Source organism: Aythya fuligula, chromosome 2, assembly GCF_009819795.1.
Source record: "Aythya fuligula isolate bAytFul2 chromosome 2, bAytFul2.pri, whole genome shotgun sequence".
Classification (NCBI taxonomy): Eukaryota; Metazoa; Chordata; class Aves; order Anseriformes; family Anatidae; genus Aythya; species Aythya fuligula.
In genome coordinates this window covers 42,719,860-42,747,203 of record NC_045560.1, presented here as the reverse complement: position 1 = coordinate 42,747,203, position 27,344 = coordinate 42,719,860, and the positions used below count along the sequence as shown (strand labels likewise).

The 27,344-nt window shown below is 40.6% G+C and overlaps 1 protein-coding gene across 9 annotated transcripts in view; it reads right to left on the bottom strand.

Moving 5' to 3' along the window:
* RBMS3 (RNA binding motif single stranded interacting protein 3) overlaps positions 1-27,344 on the bottom strand; it is a 694,738-nt gene that overhangs the window by 144,034 nt on the left and 523,360 nt on the right. For all 9 annotated transcript variants that reach the window (XM_032183106.1, XM_032183102.1, XM_032183101.1 and 6 more), the window contains one exon: positions 3,335-3,492. In XM_032183106.1, coding sequence (XP_032038997.1) covers positions 3,335-3,492 — 158 coding nt within the window. The remainder of the gene's footprint in view (positions 1-3,334; positions 3,493-27,344) is intronic.

Here is a 27,344-nt window from a genome sequence, read left to right as displayed (position 1 = left end):
TGCCTCCAAAGCAGCGTCACCACTGATCTGCAGAAATCTCCCTTTAAATATTTCCCCTTTCATTTAGCAAAAATCACCACTGCTTTGGCTCCACTTTGTGTTAGATTTTCTCCCACTCAAAACCTGGCACTCACCCGTTACAGGCCTTTGTTAAGTCAGGTCTTTTGGCACACAGAGTCACCTTTGTAGTGACAGCACATCTTCAGGATGAATTTAAGTATTTTTCTCCACACTTTTGGTGCATTCTCAAACCCAGTAACTCCAGCTTTCCTCCAAGACCTTCTCTCTTACTTACAGCCTCAGATCTCCTTTTTACTCTCACCAACAACTTTGCTAATGGTCAGTTTGCAAAACCAAAATCATAAAAGATGACAGAGCCGCTTTAAAATTGTATCTCAGAAAAAAAAGCCTTCAAATCCAGTTGCTTTGGAATTTTTTTTCCTTTGCTTCTTTTGAGGATTAAGGACTATGCTTTCATTTTAAGCTCTGAGGAATCCACTTACACTTTCTAAATGAAAGATCAGATGCTGAAGTCATTGAATGACTCTCAGCAACAGGGATTTAAGAGAAACACCTACAGTTTTAAGACTTGTGATGAAATCCCTGTGTGAGAGTAACACCGCATCATTCCCTCTTTCTACAAGCAATCTTATGACAGACTGAACACAAAGCTTCTCATCTGCACCTCCTCCTGTTTCCATATTCCCTGCTCATTAGTATTTCTTGCCCCTCCTCCTCATTTGTCTCTCTACTGTGTGACCAGCTGTGTCAGTCCCAGCTTCTGCTTGCCGGTGTCGGCAGAAACCCATGCTGTCAGCTGCCAGCAGCAAGACAAACCCTGCTGAAAGCCAGCTCCCACTGGCAGTCTGGAGCCAGGTAGCACAGGCTCTGAAATACAAAGCAGGGGCGAGCTGCGAGGCAGAGGTGGCTGTCCAGAGGTTACAGCAATTCCCTTTCAACTGAATGGATTTCTGTGGAGCCACAGCTGGAGTCCAAAGCTACCCTTCTCTGGCCCCTTGCTCGTAACTCTCCTCCCCAAAATCTCCCCCAGGGTGTACCTAGGCAAAGTTGGGTTCAAGCCACAATGAAACATTCTGGAAAATTTCAGGAAAATCTGTTCAGCTGCTTTTGAGGGGTGCAAAAGAGGAAATAATTTAACAGCTTCAAAAAGAGAGCTAGTTTTGTATGTGCATACTTTTAAAGAGGATGAACTTTAATGTGACCAGACATTTCTCGGATCCAAGATCTAAGAGTGTGATCCAAGAACATTTGAAGTTACCCAGGTTATAAATGATTAAGTAGCCACCTGCAGCATTATGAAACTCCTAATCATATTCGTTTAGGAAAAAAATGTGACAATAGTTGTCTACAGTAAGCCTTTACTTCCGATTGCTTTTTGAATATACTTATTTTGAGATTGACCATTCACATAATTAGACAGAATCAAAAAGTGATTTTTAATCTTCACAGTAGTTAATTAATAATTGTGAAACATTAAATTCCAAAATTGCTGGGTTTTAATGTCTGCAAAGTTAACTTCTTGTCCTGCACTTCTGTAGCTCAGTTAAGAGCTGTGCTAAGTAAGCAGCATGAGGCATTTCCACAAGGACGCAGCTACACTGATAAAAGGGTCCCAGTCAGAAAATATAATAGCCAGGATCACCACATGGGTTGCTGATCCTGAAAATCTTAAAAAGAAGTCTTCTGAAATCTTAACTGGTCTGAGATGCAGCTGCCACCCCCTAGATGTACCCTGCTTATACCCAATCAGCGTTTGCTCACAATGTAGGTACACTAGAAAAAAATCCTCATGACTCCAAGCAAAGCTAAACAAATTCATCTCTTTTGAGTGACATGCAATAAAATGATACTGAATAGCACCCTATTACAAAAAGAAGATCAGGTGGTCATGTAATTACAGCTTGTACTGGTAATTCTGCAAAGACAAGAGTCAGTGTTCAACTGTGGTTATGAATTTCTGTATTAATTCTGGCCTCCCTCAGGTCAATGCGAAATCAGTGGTATAGTTCAATGCAGCCAAGTTTTTACCCCTCTGTTGTTTGCATGGTGATTTACACAACCTTTACGTTAGATCACAAAAGCTTTTTGAAATATGCGACATAATTCAATACATTTTCACAAACAAAGTCAATTTTTAAAATGCAAGTTTACCCATGAGTTATACCAATCTATATTTAGTGAGCTAGAAAAATTCATGTTATTATCTGCAAGAATGCATAAAGAACAGCGTGTCATCTTTCAGCATAAATGTTTTGCCTTTTTCTATTTGAATTCAGACAGTATTATCTTAACATTGTTTGTGCATGATGATCTTTCACATCAAGGACAAAGGTAACACTACAATGTCACTTATCTTGCAAGCTGCCTTTTTATCATCCAGTACCCTATTTCACTCAGTGGTGTTATGACACTAGCATGAGTGCCATGATATGCCAAGATATGGTGTATTTCAAAGAAACTCAAAGGATGACTAAGTCATTTTGCCTCCACTACAAAGCACAATGTATGAATATTCTGTAGAAACAATTATTTGGGATTTTTTTTTTTAATCATTATTATTTTTGAGCTTTCTTTTGAAGCAGAAGACTGATTTACAGCACAGTTACAGATTTCTCTTCTCCTTATTTGCTTTTTCAATACCTTTCTATATATAGCTCTCCATTCCTTGGCTTTTCAAAAGAAAACTGTTTGATTTAAGAATGTTTCAAGCTGTGGAGAATCTATGTAAATATTCCCTGAGAGTAAACATGGAAACTTGTCTTTCTGTACTGACAACGAGCTACATGGTAATAATATGTTGCCCATTTTGTCTAAACTACTCTGACAGGGCTTGTTATATGCAAATATTTCTTCTTAACCTCTTCTCATAGGTTTGAGTTCCTTGCAGCTTTCAAAGAAGCTGTGTTTTTTCAGTTATAGTTCCTCCCCCTTGCTCTTCCAACTGCTAAATTTACTTTTTCTTGTTGCAAAATATTTGCGAGACATTTAAACAGTTTCCTCACCAAGTGTGTTCTTTTTGCTGTAGGACATTTATTATTATCCAAGCTTGATACTGCATGGATAGCTCACTATTCGTAGCTATTTTTATTTCTATATACATACATTCAGTGAACTAATTTCTGGAGCAATGAAATGAACATCCTTCTGCACCAGTATTCCTCAGCTCAGTAGAAAGAACAGACGTACAATCTGATAAAGGTGCTGCTCTGCATTTCCGATAGCTATGAGGCTTCAGTGTTACAGAGTAGACAGCATTTGCAAAGGACCAAAGTCAAAAAAATATGCATAAATCATGTAAGAGTAAGGGTTTTACCTGGCAAAGCCGACTCCTCTGCTGACTCCGTTAGCATCTCTTAATATTCTGGTGGAAATGACATGTCCAAAAGGTTTCAGCATATTCTCCAGTTCCTGTTCATCCATGGAAACGGGTAAATTTGAGATGTATAGATTTGTGGGATCTTGCTCTTGTTGCTGTGACAAAATAAGAGAAATATCCTCAGTTAGGCTTAGCAAAGTGGAATAGTTCATGGCTTATAAAATGAGGGCTTCTCAAAAGGAGACCAAGGCAAAAAATTATAGCTGCATCACAATTGAAGATAGGAAATTTGTTCATGATGACAACATATTTGCAACATTTCTACAAACTCTCATGCATGTGCTTAACATTTTGCGTGACTGCTCTTAGTGAACTCAGTGACACTACTCATTTATAGAAAATTACTCTCATGCACAAGTGTTCTTGGGTTTGTGTCCTAATTTAACAAACAGATTGTGAAGAAAACATGATTTCCACAAATGTGCTCACTGTTAACATAAATAAAGAAATAAAATTCAACACATGTTTTTAGCAGATGTGCTTCCCAGCCTGCAGACTTCCCATTCAACCTGTTCATCATGAGTAAGGTTGGTTGAAAACACAGAACATTTTCCCCAGTATTTTTTTTCCTTCTTTTTTTCCCCCATCAAAAATGTCTCGGTAGGTAATATGCTAGAAGACCTAATTGGGAGCAGGAAGTTCTGCAGTTCAAGCTAAAAGTACTGGTAACACAGGTCACATCTTCATTCTCAGATCAAATTTAAATTGTTATAAAGTAAAGTTTTCAATATGACTAATTGAGAAAATAAATTTGAAGACAGCTTTTGCATTCTATTTTTGAATGTGCTTTCAGGTTGTTCAGGCTGTGCTTTCAGGTTCAGTTTCAGAACACTCCAATTCTGTTCTTGCCAACCGAACAACTGAAAAGAAATGAGGCATTGGTGCAGTATGCAAAATAAGTGTATTAAAACAGTAAATGAAAACCTTGTCTACAGACAAACAGGTCCTGATTACGCTAAATCAATTTAGCTAAGACCTTGCAAATTTTCATGGCTCCAGCGCCATATTCACTGGTAGCAGCTTTACTTACTATCTGATCACCTGTCAGTACAAGCCTCATTTAGATCAGACATGATGACTTAATTTTCTCTAATGCTTAATAACCAAAAATATGATATGCAATTTCTATGCTATGCAGTAAGCCAGATAATACATTACCTAACAAAGTCTTCTGAGACAGATTTTTGGATTTTGTTTCTTACACGTTTTAATGGGCAAAATGAATTTGTACTAGTTCAACACTGAGATGCATATGACGATAGCATTATCTTTTTTTTTGCTAGGGGGTGTCCTAAAACCAGACAAACAACCTTGCAGCAGCACCACAACCTTACGCTGAGCAAATCACACACAGTCCTGCAGCCATCTGCCCCAGTTTAACTAAACTGGTTTCAAATTACATCCCATTAAAATCAGCGCAGACGTGTCTTGTCAAACACAACGAATCGCAGGTCCCATTTTTGGAAGATGTATGAAGACAGCACAGAACCAAGATGTCTGCTCTGTCTCTGCCTTACACATTCAAAGCTTTGAAAAGCAAAGCAGAAATCCGAGTTTCAAGCTGTGATTCACAACCCCATCCTTTACAGGGACATGGACGACTAAACAAAGTCCAGCTTAGCAAAATACTAGAATCAGAAGCCAAATAAAGTTTTCAGCTTCACCTATGCCAGGCTCAAGGGATATTTTAGCCCTTTTGGATGAGAAGAAAAGCTCCAAAATCAGGAGGCATGTAATGCTTTTCTACTGCATAATTTGGATTCTGACCTAAGAACTGCAACTACTTGCCTTTGGACATACTGCTTAATGCCCATTGCATCCTACCTTTGCATCTCCAGACCCATTACCCCTAGAAACTACCCATTACCATGCAGGTTGAATTCACTGCTACTTCACAAAACAGAAATAAATGTAGGCAATGTAGGCACATTGTCAAGCTGCTGTCCGTAAAAATATACCCAATTATTACCATGCCTTATAGTAAGGTGCAGAGGACAGGAAAACCACACACACAAACAGCAAAGTTACTGCTAATTGAGGAGTTACAACCCCAAAATCCCCAAAGAAAAACGTTCTTTCCCTTTCCAATCCTCTCTCCCTGCAGTCATCCTCCTTTCTTTTTTACTTTAATTTACATTCATGCAGATCAGAAAGCTAGTTCCTCTCCAATAACCAAAAGATATTAGTGAGGGGTTGGAATGGGTACAGTATTGACAATGTAAGGGAAATCATGTAAACGGTACTGGGGGGAAAGCAGGCAAGAAAAGAGGAATACGAGATTTTGATTACATTTTTTAGCTTTAGGAGGGGGGAAAAAATTGGAAGGAAAGGAAGGAAAGGAGGAACGAGGAAAGGAAAGAAGGGAAGGGAAAGAAAGGAAGGAAAGGAGGGAAGTGAGAGAAGGGAGGAAAAAGACTAAACATTTTCCTTTGTTTTTTTTTTTTTTCTTCATCTTTCCCCTTTTTTGTGTGCAAACTGTTTTAAGATTTATTGCCTGTAACTTTTTTTTTTTTTTTTTTTTTTTTTTTTCTTTCCCTGCACAGGCCACAAGAGGGAAACATGGAAAGATATAGGAGATGAGGAAATGTCTTCATTGTTCCTAAGTACTTTGAAAATCACAGAATCACAAAATCACTGAATGGTCAGGGTTGGAAGGATCCTCTGGAGGCCATCTGGTCCAAGACCCACTCAAGCAGGGACACCTAGAGCAGCTTGCCCAGGATCACGTCCAGGCAGCTTTTGAGAGAGTGCTCCCTCCTCTGTTCCAGATTTGGGCTCAGCTCATCCCTTCTTTCCCACTTGCTCCCAGAAATATGAACCTGAATTTCCTATACGCTTGGTAACTTGAAATCAACAGGCTGATGCAACTGGAGCAGGTCTGGGGGAAGAGGGCCCCAAAGTTGGCAGCTCCAGCAACTCGTTGCACAGGAAGGAATTATGCTACGGCGATTGAGCAATTCACTGATTAGTTACTGAGAAACAGGGAACTTTTAGTAAATAATGATCACTGTACATTTGATTTACACCAGTCTGCCTGCACCTCGAGCCGGAGGATGGCTGAGCATCAGAAACTCCCAAATGGGTTCCCTCACAGGAGCACTGGGGATGCAGCACAAGCGTGGGCTGACTTTTAATTTTTCTTTCCACCATGCCAAAGCCTACAAAGCATTAGCTGCAATTAACTCGAATTAGAACAAAGAGTAGCCCCAGCCTGTTGTCCCTCTGTCTCTCCTGCCTCCTGTAGGCTCGCACCAGCACAGCCAAGCGCACTCCCCATAGACTTGGTGGGGCCCTGCCAGGCCTGCAGCCAGCAGGAGGGGCTCAGGCAATTTGAGCAATAGAGGCAATTAATATTATGCAAACCTCTACCCGTTGACTGGTTAAAGACTTTGATGAATCAACCAATTGGTGCTCAGGGACTGACATCCCTTGTCAATATTAAGGAAAAAAAAAATCTAGCAGTATTATGCAGATGAGATCCCCACAGCCAAAAGGACAGACTAAGATGGAAAGAGCCGCGTTATGCCTCAGTAACTGCACAACATCCTTTGCTTTCACTGAAGCAATTCATTCCAGCAGAATATTAAAATGAGAACTTTTGACTACTCAGTTTTCAAGCTGTGGCAAACAAATAAAATAAATAAGAGCTGCCGCCAATGTGTCTCACTTCTGGAGTAAGAACACATAAGCCTTTTAACTGTGTTAGAGATTAAATGCCGTTGTTTTAAATATCCATGGAAAGTTTAGCTACACTCTGAGGAAGAATGAAAGACTAGCAGGCCACATCACTCTCTCACAAGGATTTACCAATCCTATCTTTTATCAATGTGATAAACAAGGGCTGCAAGCAGAGAGAGAGACAGATGAGGCCACTCATGCTACCTCCACAATGCAGCAGTGTTTTCAAAGAAAGGGAAAAAAAAATCCATGTTATTTTTCCTTACTATACAAATATAACATTTAGAGAAATACCCCTTTCCTTTAAAGAGAAATATAACCCCAAAGAAGCCATATCTCACACCACAAAGTAAAACAAGATAAAAAGCCTTCCCCAAGCGATGAAGCTTTGTGAAGCGTGTTATGCTTGGAGGTGAGCACGTATTACAGGAGCTGTACAGAGCAGCGTGCCCCTGCCACCACATGGGAAACCAGCAGTGCCTCGCACAAGACCCCACAGCCACGTACCCTCCTCACAAGGCACATTTCTTAGCCTTGGCCCCACTCCCCACATGGGGCCATGTTTTCTAGCACAAGGGCTCCTCACTATTTTTTCCTCTGCAGCTCAGAGGTGCTCATTTCACCTGAACCTTTACATCCCAGCTTCCCAAGCTCTGATGTGCCATACACACTTCCCATCCCCAGTTTGGCTGTGAAGCTTCTCACTTTAAAAGGGGAAAGGTGTTTTACTGTTCAAATGTGCCTGTTTGCAGACCAGATGAGCCTAACCAGAAAAATAAATGTAAGCATCCTGCAAATTGCTCACCTTTCATCATCCAAGCTAGTTTACAGTCAAGTTTCTGTCTTCAGGAAAGGTTCACATCCCAAAGCTGCAGGACTGGTGGGGACTGTGGTGTCTGGACCCACACAGTGTGCCAAAACTCTCCCTCTTTCATTTAATTCTTCCTGGGGCTTGTCACCAAACATCAAAAAACACTGCTTTTCCACCTTGAGATGCTAAAATCCCATTTATTCTCATGTCCAACCCCAAGCTGGCCAGCCATCAATATCAGCCCATACTTTCAAGAGAAAGAGCTTAAAGTCATTCATGTGAAGCTCACCATCCCTTCAGAACTACATTTTCCTCTTATGCCTCCCATATTCCAGATAGGAGTAGAAGGGGTCAAGCAGCAGAAAGCCACACACCACCCCCACACACGTCCAGCAGGTTTGGACACCCCACATTCACTGCAGTAAGGCAATCAGCAAAGCACTGTAAAGCCCCCTGTGCCACATGGGCTTTATAGTCCCTGTCCTACCACACTGGGGACACCAGAAGGGAATGACACACCAGACAATCCCGCCATGTCCTGCCAAGGCACACAATAACCCCCAGGTGAGAAGGAGGCTTGGAGGAGGCAGCAGCACAGCTCCTCTCCTTTTCCCAGACCCCATGCACTAACCACCACTAATTAATGGGTGCAAAGCCAAGCCCAGCTGCTGCTTTTTGAAGGTGGGGGTAGGGAAGGGGGCTCTGGAGACTGCTGCATGTGCCAGCTCCAAGAGCATCATTCTCAAGGCATGTAAATGTGCAAGCGCAGTCTCACGGTACAGTCAAAAGCCTCCTCTCAGCTGTCCTCACTGAGTTTCATTTTTCCCCAGATCTTGTGCTTGACAGTCCAGGAAGGGTGATACCTCCAAAGCACAGCTTGCACGTGCACTACAGCCCCACAGAAATGGAGGTGAATTCATCCCAATGGCCCCAACACTCTGAAAGCCAGACTTAGACTCACACTGCAGACTGAGTTCTTTCTGGGTCCTGGCGTGTGCCAGTCTGCATGCATACAGAGTGCCACAAAATGGGTTGCCAAGGAAGAAAAAAAGGAAATGAACCCAATTAAAGCTCCTCTCCAGACAGCCGCAGGGCTCTTTGCAGATCCTTTTGCTCCCACCCCAGCCTGTTTCCCCATCTTCATAGCCCAAATACCGCAGCTGCTCTGTCATGTTAGCTTCAGGGACACTAACTGCAAGCCCATGTCGTTAAGCCATTCTGGCTGGGCGTGTGCATGATGGACACTCTAACATTGGCCAAAAACACATCTAGAAAGGTTTAAAAGTGTGAATACTGCAAACCAACAGAAGGTTAAAACCAAGGTTTTGACTCAGTCCCAGCATCAGAGCATTTCCAGCATTCAGCAGCAGGCGTCTTGCTGTAAGGCTCTGGAATTCAGCAGTCAGGAGCTGTTGTACTGGGGAAACAGCCAGAAACTTTGTCACTGCCTTTTAGCAAGAACTGAGTCAGTCACTCAGCTCCCAAGGTCCGTGCCAAGGAGGCAGAAGAAGTTTATAATGCAGAGGCTTTGAAACACACTACACGAACATCATTTGAAATGTATAAAACCCAGCGGAGGGCGTGCTGCAACTCAAAGTTGCCATTTGCTTTGCTGGACCCTCCCAGCCACTCTTGAAAGAAAGGACAATGCTCAGATGGGATTTTCCCTCCCATCTTGAGATAATCTTTGGAAGCACTGCATGAAAAGCTGAAAGAACAGTTTCTGCTGGTGCAAGAAGAGGCTGAGCCTTCTTTACGTAGGACATTTAGTAATGCATTCTTTAAAGACACATAGGGAGGGGCTGGCAGGTTTTGGCTGTGTTATTTTTCCCCAAAAGGAACTGAAACCTTCTGTAATCTCAGTAGGACTGGAAACTAAGTCTGTTTGGGTTATTCAGGAACCCCGTATACCAATTCTTTTTATTCAACCTAAGTTACTTGGAGCAGCTTGCTCTAGGAATTTAAGCACAGATTATTAGTTCAAACCGTTCCTTTCCTATCTTCCAAAATTATTCCGGGAACGCATATGAATATAACTTTGTATGTGGATCTGTGAGAGATTCTGAAGGGCTCTTTTTAAAGAGGCACTCAATATTTATATTAACAGATCATATGCTTTTTCTGGTCTTTAATAAATTGAGACTTCATCATATTAATATTGATGCAGATCAATATTACAGCTCATTTTAGAAGCATGGTCACGTCTTTCCAAACATTTTAGACCCAAGTTCAAATCACACCCAATTAGTATTTCCCCCACACTAGTTCATCTCTGCATAATGGCCAGTGCCCAGATCTTCAGGTGATATGTGTCACTTCTCTCCTTTAAAGATCTGGATTGAACTTAACATAAAAATAGTTACACTCTTTATGGAAAAAAGTCATTTATGTGGAACCATTTATATGAAACCAGATCATTTATATGGAAACATTTATATGCCATTCCAAAAATTTTCCAGTGTTTGCTCAGTACTTTGAAAACTAGTTGTATTGTAGCATCAGTCTCATCTTCAATTTATTACATTATTTCTAGACTGGATTCTGTGCAAGCCACTGGGCTTAAATGAAACATTCTCTCTCAATAGATTCACATTCAATCTCCCCTCATATTGTTTTATTATATAACATCTACTTTTTTTAGTACTGCAGCTCATGAGAACTTTCCAGAACGTCTGAAATAGACATTCTCTTGAAAGTTGATTTGATATGCATTTGCCTGGATTTATACACCAAAATAAAAGAATTTAAAGATAATATTTTTTCCAGTTTTTTATTTTTCTCCCATTTATTCCTTAGAGTTTTTGTAGCATACTTTTGCATATATGTGAAAGATGTCTGACTTTCAAACAGAGAATTTACTACTGAATTTCTGATTCAAGTGTCTAACTACAGATCTAACACCTAAAATCTGCAAGCAACACTTGGAGAAGTTCTCTCTTCACTGACCTATCCAAGCATGACAGAAGGCTCCTAGTTTAGTTACCACAATTAGATAGGATGAATATGGGCTAGTGGTGTGAGAGTTAGAAGAAAGTCACCCTAATTCCACCACCTCCCAGCACCAGAAAGCAATGGCAGGAAGCCCAGTGGGCTTGGGAGGGAGGCACGGGGACTGGGATCCTTCCAGTGTACATCCATATAGTGCCTGTGAATCAATGAAGGTATGCTGATTTAAATTAAGTGATAGTAGCTCTGTTTTCAAGGATTGTCATATTATAATTTCTTTTATAAAAAGAAGAAGCAAACAAGCTAACAAACCCACAGGAAACACAAAAGAACATACAGCAATGGTCCAGACCATAGAGTCCTTCCAAACTGCTAACAACATCTTTTGAGCCATTATTGCAGTAACACGAGGTGAACAGAATGAATCAAGTGCAGCTGCCAGGGTTCCCTTTGACTTTTTACTGGCTTATTTACTTCCCTTTGTGTGGGCACATTTTTAACAGTGCAGACAGCTAAATCAATGGCCAGTTAACTATTGATCTCTGGCTAGTTTCACTTTCTTGTCGAGCAGCACACCAAAAGGCTTACAAGACTGTTCAGAGAGCCTAAAATTTACATGGATTTTATTAGTGCCCAAAGTACTGATAATCCAACAGAAGTAAACTGGTAAAAACGATGCCAGCTGTCTTGTCTTGAGTCCTTCCAATGCTCTTTGCAGCAGGCCCTGCCTGAAGCACCAGCTTCAACCGAGACCATGTCTGAACACCAAGACTTCACAGGGAAAGTACTGCAGAGCAGATGACACTGGGGTATTCTGGGCTTTCTTTTGTCTTAGGGACCTTCAAAAGAACATGGGTGTTGTCTGATGGCCTTTCCAAGGCTTCAATATGTCAAGATTTAACATCCTGAGATATTAAATTTCTCTTCAACCCTGCTACATCTACTTCATGGTAGTCACTGTGCCTTTTTAGACAGAGTGCTGACTACATTTCATAAATTGGCTTTCTTCTATACCCAACCCTAACCAACTCTTACACTACAACGGTTCAAAATTTATTAGTCACTTGGCTTTTCTACAGCGCTGCAGGATATTAGGCCTTTGCATAATTAGGCAACTATTGTACAACAATAATTAAGCCCAATCCATGAAGCATTATATCTAAAACTAAAACTGCAGCATGCATTTTCTGCATAAGCTTGATTGTCAACAGGTCAGGTCAACACCCTGTCGCCAATGACAAGGATGCTTTCTGAAAAGACACTGGTTGTGCACATGAAGCATTTCTAAGTGCTATTCTGAAGAAAAGCAATTTCACAATGATTTTCAAAAGCATTTCATTCTTATTTGCATAAGCAAATTTGAGCACATCTGAGCTTTACAATGACCCAAAGAAAAGAATTTCCTCCACAAGGCCCATTACATGGGATCATTTAATCAGAAAAGAGAGACGTGACTCAGGCACCCAGGCTTGCTGTACCATCACTGAAGTGCTTTGTGCAGTTACTTCTCAAACAAGGCACAGGTTAACATTTGTTCTACCAATTTTTTTTCAAAAAAAAAATTACAAACAAGCAAGTTTCTAAAAACTATGACCTATGAAGAGAAAAAGAAAAGTATCGGAGGAAACTGTTTGTCATAAATACCTGTATCAGCTCCACAGCAAAGTATTACTTAGAAGTACAGTTTTAATTAAAAACATGAACTTTAAAAGAAGTTCACAGTTTATATATGCTCAGGATTTCTTCTCACTGTGCAAACTATCAGAGTGCTGCACGGTGCTGTGTAAGCTGGCCTCAGCTTTCTCTTAATTAAGTTTGCTCATGGACAGCACAGCATTTGCTAAAGCTAAATATTGCTGGAACCGAATTGTTATTGGTTTGTCCACCATAGAGCTGCTGCAGAACTTTCCATCATGCATTTTATCTGCCAATGGTGATTTGATTTGCCCTTCATCTTGGGTCACAAATACAGACTCTAGTCACTACGGTCTCTGCCTTCAGAGCATTGCATGAGATACATAGTACCTACTTTTATTTGCACAAAATATGATCCTAACCAGAACTATCACAGGCTGATATAAAAACCCATTTCTCACACTTCTGCCATTATGAGGTGAGATTTTTATAGCTCCCTACCTTTTAGTTTTCCTAGAAACAAATTTCCGCGCTTTCTAACTCACACAGTGCACTGCAGCCAAAAAGGCAGCTCAGCCTCTGCTAAAACCATTGTGTCACTCATGCTCTGAAGGTGTTCAGTTGCCTCCCCATTGTCTTTCATACTGCTTTAATGACGACTTTGCTATTTATATTGCTCTTAAGAAGGATTCAGTTCATTATCTCATATTACCTGAAGCCTGTCTATAATAATTTTGGAAAAAAATACATAATCTCCTACCCATGAACCCCAAATTAGAAACTCACTTATGACCTCTGGAAGAAAAAAAAAAAAAAAAAAAAGCAAGCAAAAAAAAAGCTGATTTGCCTGATGAGCTGCAATCTAAGTTTAACACCTCACCTATTTATTTTGATTTGTCACTGACTTGGTCCTAGTGAACTTAAGACATGGTGTCCTATTGCAAAGTTAGACAATATTGCATTAAGTATGTTTATTTACCTTATACTATGCTGGGTAAATGACACTCTGATTGATGTATATTTTCCAGGATTCTCTTACCGATAGTTAGACAGGAGTCAAGTCCTTTGCCCCTGCACAGACGATGAATCTTGCAATTTAACTCCTACTACTCAGAAATGTATTTTACATAATACTATCCAACAGCAAGGGTGCATTTGTATATATGTGTGTATACTTACACAGAGAAAGACGAGGTCACAAGAGAGATTATTTGGTTTACAGAGGACATAGCACACAATCAAGCAACAGTTTAAACCTTCCATTATCAACAAACAAGGAAAGAAAGCTAATCTTAGCTAAAAAGCCATATGCACTAAATCAGTAAAATTAAACTTAGAGATTAACGTAAAGTCCTTTTAAAAAGATCTTAGATGTATGTACAAAACACATCCACTACCATGGATAATTTCAATGATTTGGTATTTTGAAGGATAGTATCCACACAAATGCTAACTGCTTAGTAGCTCTACTCACTTCTCTTGCTTAAGAAAGATCTGCAATGTGCCAGTGACACTAATTAGTTGAAGTGCATTTTCTTTATATAGAAATATTCAGTGCAAAAAAGTCAAATCGTAGTTATATTTAAAAAGAAAAATTGCAATGATTTTTGATCTACTTAAAATCGTAACATTTCCAAACACTGAAATAAACACAGAAATCAGACAATATAAATCTCTTGCATGAACTCTACAGTCCTCCTTTGCATAAGCTGAAGTCAGTAAAGTTATGATAGCAGATCCTGAAAAGGAGGACTTATATAAAAAGCAATGGGGATTCTTCAGCAAATAACTGAAATTATTACAGAATTTCTCGGAGACCTCACTATTTTAGTATATATTTGTCACTGTGGCAACTTCCAAGCCATGGTCTGGTAACTTCTGGAGCTGGCGGGGCTAAGCTATTTTCTTAGCACAAAGTTTCAAGCAGAATGTCTTTGTTCTCATGACACTAACACTGGATCAAAAGGATTACAAATGGTAGTGGAAATAAATGTTTTTCTCCCTAATCTCTCTCAAGACACAGTAGTATCACTTCCTCTGTGCAGACATCTGACAATACAGAAGACAACTTTGGGCTCCTCAAATTGAAGATTTAAAGTAGTCAGATAAACCTATGGATAATTCCTGCCTGTGCAATTCGAGGAGATTGTGGTGTGTTGAAGCTGATGCTACCTACTGCTCATCAAGCTCAGAAAAGGGAGCAGAGGGACTTTTTATATCACAGGAGTGTGGAGAAAGGCAGGGCTTTGCTGTCTGATCTTCCAGTGGCCATAGGATGTCATAATGAAGCAGCAGAGGCACAAATTCCAGATGTTTTCATGCACGTGTAACTAGTACTTGGCCAGGGTGGCTTCAGGACTCTCTGTCCACAGTTTCTAGCAGCTGTTCTCCCTAAGGACAGAAGTATTTGTTCTGTCACGGCTTGATCCATTCCTAATTGAAATCTAAATTTACATTGATCTTACGTGGCAGTATCAGGATCTGTGCTTGAAAAATATTTCTAAAACTATATTCAGAATATTCAGAGAGATTAATAAAGATTTAATAAAAATAAAATAAATAAATAAATAAAAAAGCAGACATCCCTCCTCTTCTGATGTTTTTCATGCCTGGTTACAGTCCCACACAGAGTTAAATTACGGTTCGTATTGCATCTATTTGTAAATCAATGGGAATTTACATGTTTCTCTTCAGAAGCTTCTCTAGGCTGAGACTAACTCAGGAAACTCAGATTTCTTCATGTAAAATTCAAAGGCTTAGCATTTAACTGTCTACACTTGCACTAGAAAAAAGACTAGCTACTATTAATGGTAGTAAATTATCAGCACTGGGAAAGCATTAGAAGCTTTAAGAGGACTTTTTGGGACAGTATAATGCTTTTTAATATTTGACCTATTGACCCAAAGGCGAATTCAAGCAGCACACAGATCCCATGTGATTGCTTGTGAAGAAAACCGAACGCTTTCTTTTGTCATGTTTTACGTTACTTCCTATAAACCATAAATGAAGTCAGAATTTTCTTGTCTGGGAATTCCTGTTGGGATAAAGGTTGAGGTCTACTTAGCCTGAGTCCATACAGACTGCTAGAGAACAGTTATTCATCTTGATGCACATGCCAGAAATGGAAACCTACTAGTCCTTGAGGATACATCAATTTTCAGGGAGTCTGGACTCTTTTAACTACTACAGGAACTAAGGAAAAGATCTACATAGACATTGCTTAAGAAAAACAAAATCCACCATAAAGCACAGCCTTGACAGTTTTATTTTGAGAAATCTGTATTTAACACAGACAAAAATACCGTTCCCTTTTAAGAGCGGGCACAACTCACAAAACGCATACTGCAAAAATACTTACACTTTTCATAAGTGAATTGGATATAAAAGGCAAATCCATGTCATGCTTCAAATGTGACAAGGCTCCAAAGCACGACAGACACAGCAGTGTCGCATTTTCCCTGCGTGTGGAATTCCTGGCGCTGAGTCAGCACGTCCCAGCGGAGGGGGAGTAAAAAAGGCCTCAAAACGTTCATTTTCCACCCTCACAGCTGACAGTGAGGAAATACTATTAGCGAGCGAAGAAAGTGAAACTTCATTTTATTAAAAAATTAAGAAAATATTAAAATGGAACAAAAAGGCAGTGTTGAATTGTCGCTGCTGAGCTACCTTGCAGAGAAGCAGCTGAGCTGTCTGTGTTCTCCTCAGCTCCCATCAGAGCAATCCCTGCTCCATGGGATCAGACTGCCCTGGTAAATGAGGTTAAGAGGAGGAATCAGCAGCAGGAAATGAAGGAAAAGGGGTTAACAGTGGGGCTAAAGCCCTGCATTTTTGCCAAATCAAACAGACATGGTCCCATGCTCTCCAAGCCATGGTCTCTCTGGTGGTGGGACAGTGCCAGCACCACCAATGTCCACTGCCCCCACAGAGGCCATAACTAATGAAGGAGAAAGGCAAAGCAAGGACATTAGGTGGGACACCACCCAGGGTGGCCACCAGATGAGCAGCAGAATGGTGGACACTGAATCAGTCTCCAGATGGACTGCAAAATAGCCACCAGGCAACTGTTGTTTCTCATTAACCTCTTGGGAGATGGAGATGACTAAAGTATCAAGGTTTCCCTTCCCTGACACACAAAAAACAGCACCACTGAGGAAGAAAGCACCATTTGGGAATATATTATGCTTTATGTAGACAGAAAATCAGGATCTGAAAGACACAAAGCATCAGCTAGAGGTCTGCAGACAGCTGGAGGAGAGTAGCAGATGCTCCTATATTTCCTACCATATTGGGAAAAAGACAAGGATAGAGAGACCAGTAAAAAAAACATGTTTTTTCTCTTGCCAGTTGATGAAAAAAAAAAAAAAAAAAAAAAAAAAAAAAAAGAGAGAGGAGAGGGAATGTTACTGTGCTTTGTCATCTACAAGGAATACAAGGTGCAAGGCAGCTAACCTGAGTCTGTGAACTCACTTCTGACACCAGGTGAAGTATGAGTTTTTCAAGTGAGTTTTCCTACAAACTGGTCATCAGTTCCTTCCACCTCTCCTATCAGCCAGAAGAGCATGGTTTTCTGAGCACTGAATGCTGACTCAAGTTTTCCAAGCCAAGGAACGTTTCAAGGTGCTCATCAACATACAAAAGACAAAGTCAACAATTTTCTGCAGAAAGAAGAAATCAGAAAAGGAATGGCAAGGTGGACAGCATGGCCACTTCTGTCCGTCTAGTAAGGATCAAGACAGATATAAACAAAACTTTGTAGAGCCATGAGGAGCTGAAACATGGTCCCACCACAAAAAGATAAAACTAATTCCCTTATGATCAGGAAACTGATGTGAAAGGGCACTTTTGTTCTTGTGGCAGAAGTGAAGAACATCAGGAAAGCTGACAAGCAAAGATGTCTGGCATCTGAAATAAAGTAATGCAATTGCCTGCAGTCGGTGAAACGCAGCAGAACTGAGCTCCCTGGACAGGAGGCTTGCAAGACAGAGCAGTTCCCCAGGCAGCAGGGACAAGCTCAGATGCATTGCTGCACAAAGCAAAGCCTTCCTGCTAAAGCTCATGCACTTTAGTTCCTTTGTAACCAAGAGACTAGGAGACAAACTGTATGGGAATGATACAAGATGATATAAGAGACCAGTATAGCTGAGACTGAAAGATACTACGAGTTGAAATTCAAGACAGAGCACAATGCTTGAACCGAGTACTTGTAACTAGTCCTTGTGGGAATGGGGAAAGGGAAAAGTAAATGTCCCAAGCCCTGCAACTCCATTTGTTCTTCTGTTTCAAGGATCCTGGGCTTAGCCACCCTGCCTAGCACAAAACTGGCTGTGTGTCACCAATTGCTGTGTTGTGCAAAACCATCTACAAGAAATTGCCCTAGTGTTCCAATACTGAGCTCTTTGTGGCTTGTGCTTATCTGTTCTTACGTCTATACGGTATATCAGCTGTGGCTAATACATATATGTGTATGTGCATGCCCGTGTGTATGTATATGGGAGTGATGTGTTTAAGTACGTAAGTACAGCTCTATATTACATATGCAACAACAAATTATATTATGCATGTAAAAGTGCATTCCAGTTTAAGCATGCTTTCAATTTTGAAAATCTGGGTAAACAGATGTCTATGTGTAAAGACATACAAGCCTATACCAGACTTCCAAAAAAGGAGGCACATTTTCAATTATGCATACATATGTGTGAGTGACTGTGTATACAAAGGAGGAATCCCCATACATAGCCACTTAATGTGCTTTGCTGGTGGTATGTTTGTGTGGGATTAAATATATCTGCATGTAATCATATTTTATATATATTTGTGTATTTGTATAAACCATTTATATAAAAAAAATGATGGCTACATCAATCCAACAAATGAAGGTTGTTATTATCTTCTTTCTCACTTATAAATCATAAGCAGCTCTAGCAACTTATTGCAGTAATAAAACTGTGAGACAAGATACGTAGGCATTTCTTGAGTCCCAGGCCAGAAAGGAATTACAAAGAAGTCTATGAATATTTCTGGGTGTAGTGGATGGCTGGCAACTAAAGGCCAAAGGGGTATCTGCTGAAGGCCATAGTGGTGCTGTTCTAGGGTCCACCTTTTCCTAGGATGCTGAAAGCTGGACCTGGCTCTTGCACTAGTCCTTAAATGACCTGAGTTGTTCTACTCTGTCTTTAGGATATTTTCATAGTAAAAGAGACTGAGTTAAAGAAAGGAACTTGAGCTTCTGTGCACTTTAAGGTTCTGGATTACCTTTCCCAGGTGCTGTATTCACAAGCTGTTTTCAAACCAATTTTAGTGAAAAGCGAAGCTGAAGGCTTACAGATGAACATTTTAAACTACCATCTATTTAATACTGCACCAACATGGCAATGAACTGGAATGAGAGAGAGACCCTTTCTCATGTAAATTAAGAGTGTTGTTTTATCAGAGAGAGACTACTTCCAGTGCTTATCCTTTCCTTGTTGATACTAATACCAGCAGTTGATGACAACCAGAAATTCACTTGATACTCGGGAAACAGCTTCAACCATTTTTTAAAACTGTATTGTTTCTAAAGGGGACAGGACCATAAAGATCTGTTTACAACACCTTTAAATGGATGCCTATGACATTCCAGAGTTTGCTTGTCAAGTTCTCGTCACGACTGCAGCAATTCCTGGTGGTAAAGCACATATATCTGTTGATGTGTGCACATTTTTCACAAGCCATGTAAACACTTTAAACCTAGGTTGTTATCCTGAGAAATTTCGGCTCAGCTCAAGTTCGCTTACATGTATTCTGCAGGTCACTTGCAAAAAAAATCAAAACAAAACAAAACCTTTGTGTTCTAAGTATGCAAGTTGGTCATATCTCCACAAAATCCCTTGTGAAATCCTAGGCTCCCTGAAGAGAAAAATAAATACCCATTAGATCCCACTGAGTAACGTCTCGGTCTGATGTTGACTCAGTTGTGGATCTGCAGCTCAGTGACTGTTTCAGACAGATGCACATCCAGCAGCCCCAGAATCATATCTGACATTCAGGGGCTTCCCAGCCTTACCCCACCATAGAGGGAGGGGATGATGCTGGCTTGCTGAGAAAAGCATCAAGAGCCCCTATATATTGTTTGCTTTTAAGGAAAATAGTTTCAAGTTCTGTGACTTTATTTTTATGGATCAATCAACCTACTACATTGCCTTTAACAGTTTTTTGTTTGTTTGTTTTTGTTTTGCTGTATCGCACTGTTTCCAAAGATCAAGTAATTCCCCCCCCCCCCCAAAAAAAAAAAAAAAAGAAAAGTTAAGGGGTATAGAGCCATTTGCATTTACTTTATATATTTTAAGATCTAAAATAATAATATTAAAGAGTTTAAAATGGTAAAGTGTGGAGAAAATATTTTGAGTGATTTGACTCAATCAGAAGGTCATGCAGTGAAAAAGGAAGAAAAAGCAAAATCTACAACCAGCTTCTGCCACTTCAGATATACATACAAAATCATTTTTGCACTGTCCCAGCATTGTTGAGCTCCCTGTTAGTAAAAATTTTCACTACTTTTCAGTTCTGCTAATCCTGCCACCCATTCTGTAAGTTCTAAAATTACCATTAAGAAAAAAGAAATACTATTCAGAGACGAAGCACACTTGAAACTAAGGCCCTGACTACTCTGGGACAATTAAAGCGCAGCCTGGGTATATTAATCACAGTCTTCTGGCCCAATTCCAGGTTGGGCAATTACAATCTGCCTACCTAAAAATCTCCCTGGAGTTTCAAATGCAAGTTATTTGTGATTTCCTTCCTATAAAAAGTGTTGTTTAGCACAGCCAGTAAAGACTAGTTTCATTCAAACGATGGGTGAATGACCCACATTGACTATAGAAAATGTGTAAAAGCACTTTGGGATCCTTGAGGAAGAAGGACACTTACTACATGGTCATTTTACAGTGCTTTTATTATTATAAGAGGAAGTACTCCTATCTAGATGTTTCTTCACATGCATCTTAGAAACAAAGTCATTCAGAATTTGGACTTGTTTTTCTAAAAAGTATATGAAGTTGGGTTATTTTGTCTGTAAATTTAAGATGATAGATTTGAAATGCAAACACTGTATCACTGAGACAGTTCAGGAAAACATAACACAACTTCTTCTACTTTGAAAACTATTCAGATCATTTTTGTGAGCCAAAAAAGATTAATGATTTATTATGGGGCTCATTAATCAAAAATTGTGTGTGCATGTTTTTTTAAAGGACCAATTCCACTGTTCAAGTCAATTAGGTCCTCTAAAGCTATTACATTGGGAAGGAGCTGCAATATTACCAAGACTTTCTGCAATATTGTTGAGACTTCCCCGAGTGTATTTAGTGTATAAAATAAATGCTATTATTCAGGAGATACTGAATTGCTAAGCTTCTTAAATTTGTACAATTGGGAACTTGAAGTACATTAAAATGCTGAAACTCATTAAGAGCCCTTTTCACAGCTGCAAAATCGTTGGCATTCACAGCACCGCTCAGAACAATAAAACACTCCCCACACCTTTGAACAGGGCAACTTCCGTTCCTCCAGCTCCGCTTTAATGAATCACTGAGGCAGAACTGGTATCTAACCTCTCCGTCAACCTCCTCCATTGAAAGGGAGAAACAAAAAGCCACAACAATGCTAATATGCTGAGCAGAAAAGAAAAATGCACGAGCGTACTGTACAAACCCTCCCCCAACACAAAAACCTTAGCAATGGCTGATACTTTCTTGGAATATAATTTAATTTTCCCCATCAATAACAACCAAAACGCCTTCAGAGGCAAAAAGAATAGCCATGTTTTCTTCCAAAACACCCATCAAATCACACCCAAGTAGCCTTTGCTTCCTTGGGTATCATTTTTCTGGGACCAAAGCACAGGACTCAGCAGTTTAGCAGATGCTAAACTGAGATAATTCTGGCTGTATTTTGTCACTCTGTGTGCTGCAAACGTGCTCCTGCCCTGCTCAGTGAGGGGCTGGATTTTGCATCTGCAAAACATCACCACAGCAAACAGCCTGAGGTCCTAGCAAAACTGTGGATGCCCCATAGATGCTTCCTACATGTTCTCCGGCAGGTGTGGGAGCTGGTCCTGGTGGTCAGAAGACTTTCCAATCTTCAGCAAAACTGCCTCTTTCTCCACCTGCATCAGGATTATCAGTCCCCAACATCACTCAGCTAGGAGGCAGCCACTTTGCATACTCAGCGATTGCAAAGAGCACGTAAAAACAACTCTTCTGTTTGATCTGGCAGCAGCATGATCTGTCCCCTCCTGCCAAGAGGGTCACAACTGTGCCTGCAGTGCCTACAGGTCTCACCGAGCCCAGGGCACAAAAACCCAAGCTTTATCTGCAACTGAGTGCCTCAGTCTGGTTTCTCCATCTGAAGGACTTGTTTCGAAGTAAATTTCCACTGGGCCACCTACTATGCTTCCTTTGGTATTTGAAAAACAGGGGAAAAAAATCCAGTAACTGACCAAAAATTAAGTATGAGTAAGTACTATGGGAATACTGACTCCTCTAGAGGTTTCACAAGATTCATCGTAAGCTTGATGCTGGACAAACCTGAAAGAAACAGTCTTGGGACTATTATTTAGCTTGTGAAGTCTATGTGCCAACTGTATCTGTTTATTCCAAACTATTCCCTGAAGCAATGAGTGGATTGTCTCCCCAAGGGGGGGGGGGGGGGGATTGTTCCTTTTTCCTGCTCTGAAAGTTTTAAAGAGGATTTCTAAAAGGAATGTAGGAGAGTGCAATGCCAAACTGGTGAAGATGATTATGGCTTTCAGAAGTGAACTTGAAAGATTCAATGGGAGATACTGATGTTCAAGGTTACAGAATTAATGATGGAAACAGGGGGTGGGGTTCTGGGTGGGTGTTCCCATCTACATCAAATAAACTGCAAGAAAGCAACATTATGAGGGAAGCCTGGAGTATGACAAAAACAAGGCATGTGGTTAAAGCAAAAGATGCTTTGATAGCGCACAAACTGAGGCGGTTTTAACCGCAAACCAAAAGCATAGCTTTCAGTGAGTTCTGCTGAAGCCCTATGGATCTGGACTAAACAGAATGATTGCTTTTGAAACCCAAATCTTTTGACACACAACCCTGTTTCTGACTTCATATTTTCAGTTTATAATGCCCAACTCATTCAAAGTGAGAAGATCAGAAGAGCTACTGGCTGACCAACACAGGCACACAAAACCCAGTGTTCCTCAGCCACCTCCCACCCACAGGCACAGGCTTGGGAGCATCTACCACTGGTGCATGGCCAACAGCAGCAAGGCAGAAGGAGGTGTCCACCTTCCTGTCAAGCACTGCAAGCAATACAGCGCAGAAAATTCCAACTTTTTCCCAGATAAAACTGCCCGGTACGGAAAGGGCTGCACCAGTTTCAGCCGGCCAGTTGGCTGAGGTTTGGAAATCACCATCACTTGCATGGAGACAAGAAGAAGAAGAAGAAGGAAGGGAGCCCTCCAAGTTTTTCAGCATGTAATGTTGTTAGAAGATTTTGCCATCTGTTTAGAAAAAACAGTCCCCAGGAAAAAAATTTAAAAAAAAAAATTCATTTTCAACAGCATTTCTTCCTTTAAGTGTTTTGGGTTTCCTTCTTGAAACCATCTTACTCCTTCTATCATATCATTTCAGGGCTTTCCTCCTCCTATAATTTAAAGTACTTGAACTTTTGCCATCTTGTATTTTGTGAACACTTCAAAACAGGATGATAGTTTTCTAGTGCAATCTTAAAAACAGCCTGTATTTATTTAAGCCAGGCTTTTGTTCTCTTGGAAAATAAAACAGCCAGGCTTATGTGTAAGCAGTACACCTAAGAAGCTCTACTTCTGCTGTGTGATCATGTACATCTTCAAGTATGGTAATCGTATTCATCTGAGAGAATGGTTCAGTATTTTTACAGAAAAGAAAAAAAAAAAAAAAAAAAAAAAGACCCTTCTGGAGAAAAGATTTAGCTTGAAGAGATTTTCTTAGGATTCATTTAAAAATACCAGTTATAATTCTCGGTTTTGCACCACAAATCATTACATTATAAATATCCTCATATAACTGCAGTTGAATAATACAGGGCATTTGGAGCTGAAGGTACGTGGCTGCACTTACAGCTAATTGCTAATGGCTGACCTGCACACAAACACGTAGATATGTGCACAGACGTCTGCGTGTGCCTGTGGTGGAGGTTCTGATGTGCAGCATGCACATGACTTTGTATAGCTCAGCCTGGCTCTTCAAGAAAACGGTAAAATGAGACTTCTTTGATTTTAAACACAGGGCCTTGAAGCATAAAATACTTTCTATTTTTCAAACTGACTTTTAAGAACAGTTTGAATTATTCACTTTATTCATTAATTATGCTTTGGCCGTTAATGGGGAGTGTGGCTTCCAAAAAGAAAAAAAAAGAAAATCTGAATATTTCCAGGCATCCACACAGCACACTAGAAAGAAAAGTGTTTCCTAGAGTTTAAGGCTCACAACAGAGATATGCATAGTTCTTCATGGTACTTTCGGTTACGTGGCTAAACCGAATACTGGTGCAGGAGGGCAGGCACACCTGGCCACGCAGGAGATGACAGCCCATTCACCTCCTGTGCTTGCACTGGGACACAGTGGCAGAAAGAAAGGAGAGCTGAGATTAGGCTCCTCATCACATACAGTTTTGGTCCAATATATGCAAGAGACATTTAGGAGCCATTTTAACTTAAACTATTATAGTAACATATCTCAATTCTCTTAATCCAAACCTGCTTGGCTTTAGCACCTGCACCACGTGCAAAAGTTCATGTGAACAGACAAAGAGGACGGAGTGGTCTGCAGACCCCAGCCTGAGGACTGTGGCTGATTTTGAAAGCTTCTTCCTTGCACTGACTATGCATAAGCTTTTAGAGACAGAAATGGGTGAAAAAAGTTATTCTTGAGGGATAGTCTGAATTTAACTTTGCTATCTATAGCGAGCTCAGGAATTTTTGGCTGAGAGTTTGGGTTACGTTTGCGTTCACTGAGTAAGTTCCAGGTTGATCCTAGAAGCCACTTGCAGCAGCTGAAAGTGGTACTATCTCTTCAGGCCTCGTCCTCATGCTGGTTTCAGTAGTATATCCTGCAATCCCCCATGCTTTTGTGCACCTGGCCTTTTCTTGCCAGATGATGCTAAAGAGACAGTTGCAAGGCTCATAGTGGGGTAGAAAAACATTTCATTTTTATGAGCAACCCGTGATGTGAAGACATGGAAAGTACATGCAACACCCGATCCCGTATTTCTAGAATTAGAATGGTTGAGTTGAAAGAAACCTAGAAACATCAAGTCCAACTGCCTGAACACTTCAAGGCCAACCAGTAATAAACGTGTTATTAAGGGCATTATCCAGATGCCTCTTGAACACTGACAGGCACAGGGCATCAACCACCTCACTAGGCAGCCTGTTCAAGCATTTGACCACCCTCATGGTATATTTTCACAGAATCACAGAATTTCTAGGTTGGAAGAGACCTCAAGATCATCGAGTCCAACCTCTGACCTAACGCTAGCAGTCCCCACTAAACCATATCCCTAAGCTCTACATCTAAACGTCTTTTAAAGACTTCCAGGGATGGTGACTCCACCACTTCCCTGGGCAGCCTGTTAAAGGATTGAGGATTTTGCCTCATGCCTAGTCTGAACTTCCCCTGGCACAGCTTCGAGCCATTCTCTCATGTCCTGTCCTCAATGACCAGGGAGCAGAGGCACCTGCCTCCACTTCATCTCCTCAGGAAGCTGCAGAGAGCCATGAGGTCGCCTCTTGGCCTTCTCTTCTCCAGACTGGACAGTCCAAGTGCCCTCAGCCTCTTCTCACAGGACGTGCCTGCCAGCCCTTTTACCAGCTTTGTTGCCCTCCTCTGGATACTCTCAAGCACCTTGGCATTCTTTTTATATCCTGGAGCCCAGAACTGCATACAATATTCAAGGTGAGGCCACGGCAATGCTAAATACAGTAGGAGAATCACCTCTCCTGACCAGCTGGCTGTGCTGTGTTTCATGCACCCCAAAAGGCAGTTTGCCCTCCTGGCTGCCGGGGCACACTGCTGACTCATGTTGAGCCCATTCTTGACCTGTACCCACAGATCTCTTTCTGCTGAGCTGCTCCAGCCACTCGTCTCCCAGTCCATGCCTGTGTCAGGCATTACATTCTCCCAGCTGCATTCCCCCTTGTTGAAATTCCATGCCACTTGTAAACCAGACAGCGAGCAGAACCTTTAAATTTAAAACAAAAGAACCCCACAGAGTTTGGAAAGAATTGAAAATGTGAATGCATACATGGAATTCAGTGTCAGTTGTTTCAAGCACAGAAATCACTTATGTCTTACTCAGCTGACCATGTTGCTGGGATAACTTACACGAGGTTTGAAAACCTCTACCACCAAGATAACTAAAACTAAGCAGCAAAGAATACCTTTCCTAATCTTTTCCTCTAAATACTGTATGCATAACTAAATCTGGAAATGAAAGACTTCTTACATTTTTGATACAAAGCGGCTAAGCTTTGGTCCAACTTCACTGAAGCTGTTTGTCAATTACCCAAGGTTGAACTGACAGTGAAAACCAAACACTACGTAAATATTAACTAGGCTGAGCAGGTTTAACACCAAATTAGGCTGAATGGGACAAATTCTATACAAGCTAAAGCACAATATTTGTTTGTAAATCACAGGATAAAGGCTATAGAAACAATGAAACAGTGAACATCACTAATCTCATAAGCTCCTAAAGACTAACTGAAAGCAAGAAACATTTTTAACCAATGTGAGGAAGCATGTACCAAATGTTCTTTTGAAATACTTTTGAAAATTTAGCCCTCTGCATTTTTTTCCCCTGTTCTCTATGTTCCTGCCCACTCCATTAAAAAGAAACATTAGTCTTTTCATTTTTAACAGTGTCAGACTTCCAGCTATATTTGGGCTACTGGAGTCCTACTTTCACATGGTTTTAATCAAATTCTTTAGTTTGTCAACACAAAGAGGACCAAACTTAGTTGAAATCTGATCATGAAAACACGTTCAAAGCTAGGAAAAAATTCTGTTCCTAGGAAGCAGGACAGAATTCACAAGTTAGTATTTAAGTGTAGCTTAAACCTCACGAGAACAGCACTACAAGACCCTTCCTGGGTCCAAGACACTTTCTGAAGATACATAAATAGTTAATAGGGGAGTTAACAGTAAATGACGCTTAAAAATGTGGATCTTAATTCATGAACTTTATGACAATAATAAAATCTAGTGATAGGGCTTTCTAATGGCTTACACCATTCAGCCATCATTTCTTAATGGATAGGACCTCAGGCTTTATAGTCAAGCATAAAAAGGCAGCATTTGCCATCCTGGGCGAGGCTGCTGGTCCATCTAACCTGCAGGTCACATCACTTTAGGATCAGTTCTGTCATTGCAGTACAAGAGCAACAGCAGCTATTACTAATATAACGGTGGAGTTTACTCATCTATAAAGGAAACTGAAAAGGGAGTCATCGCTGCTTCATGTAGTACCTACAAAACTAACCAATCCCAAAATAAATCCCAAACTAACTTGTGCTTCAAAATTTCTTTAGGAGTTTTTTGTTTTGTTTTGTTTTGTTTTTGCTATTAAAATTGAAGGCTATTTCCAGGCTTGGTGATTTCCAAGGCCCTACACACATTGTGATACTGGGTCCCAGCAGCCCGTCTCACCTGGCATAGCAGTGACTTTGGAAATCTACCTTCCCACTCTTTGGAAACCCCAGGACAATGCCATGGCTTCTGCCACATGGAGGAATGGCTAAAAGCTTTCAGCAAAGCGTGTCTTTTAAGTTGACATCATCCTTCCAGAACACGTCAAATACAGCCATTAAAAGTGCAGCCGACA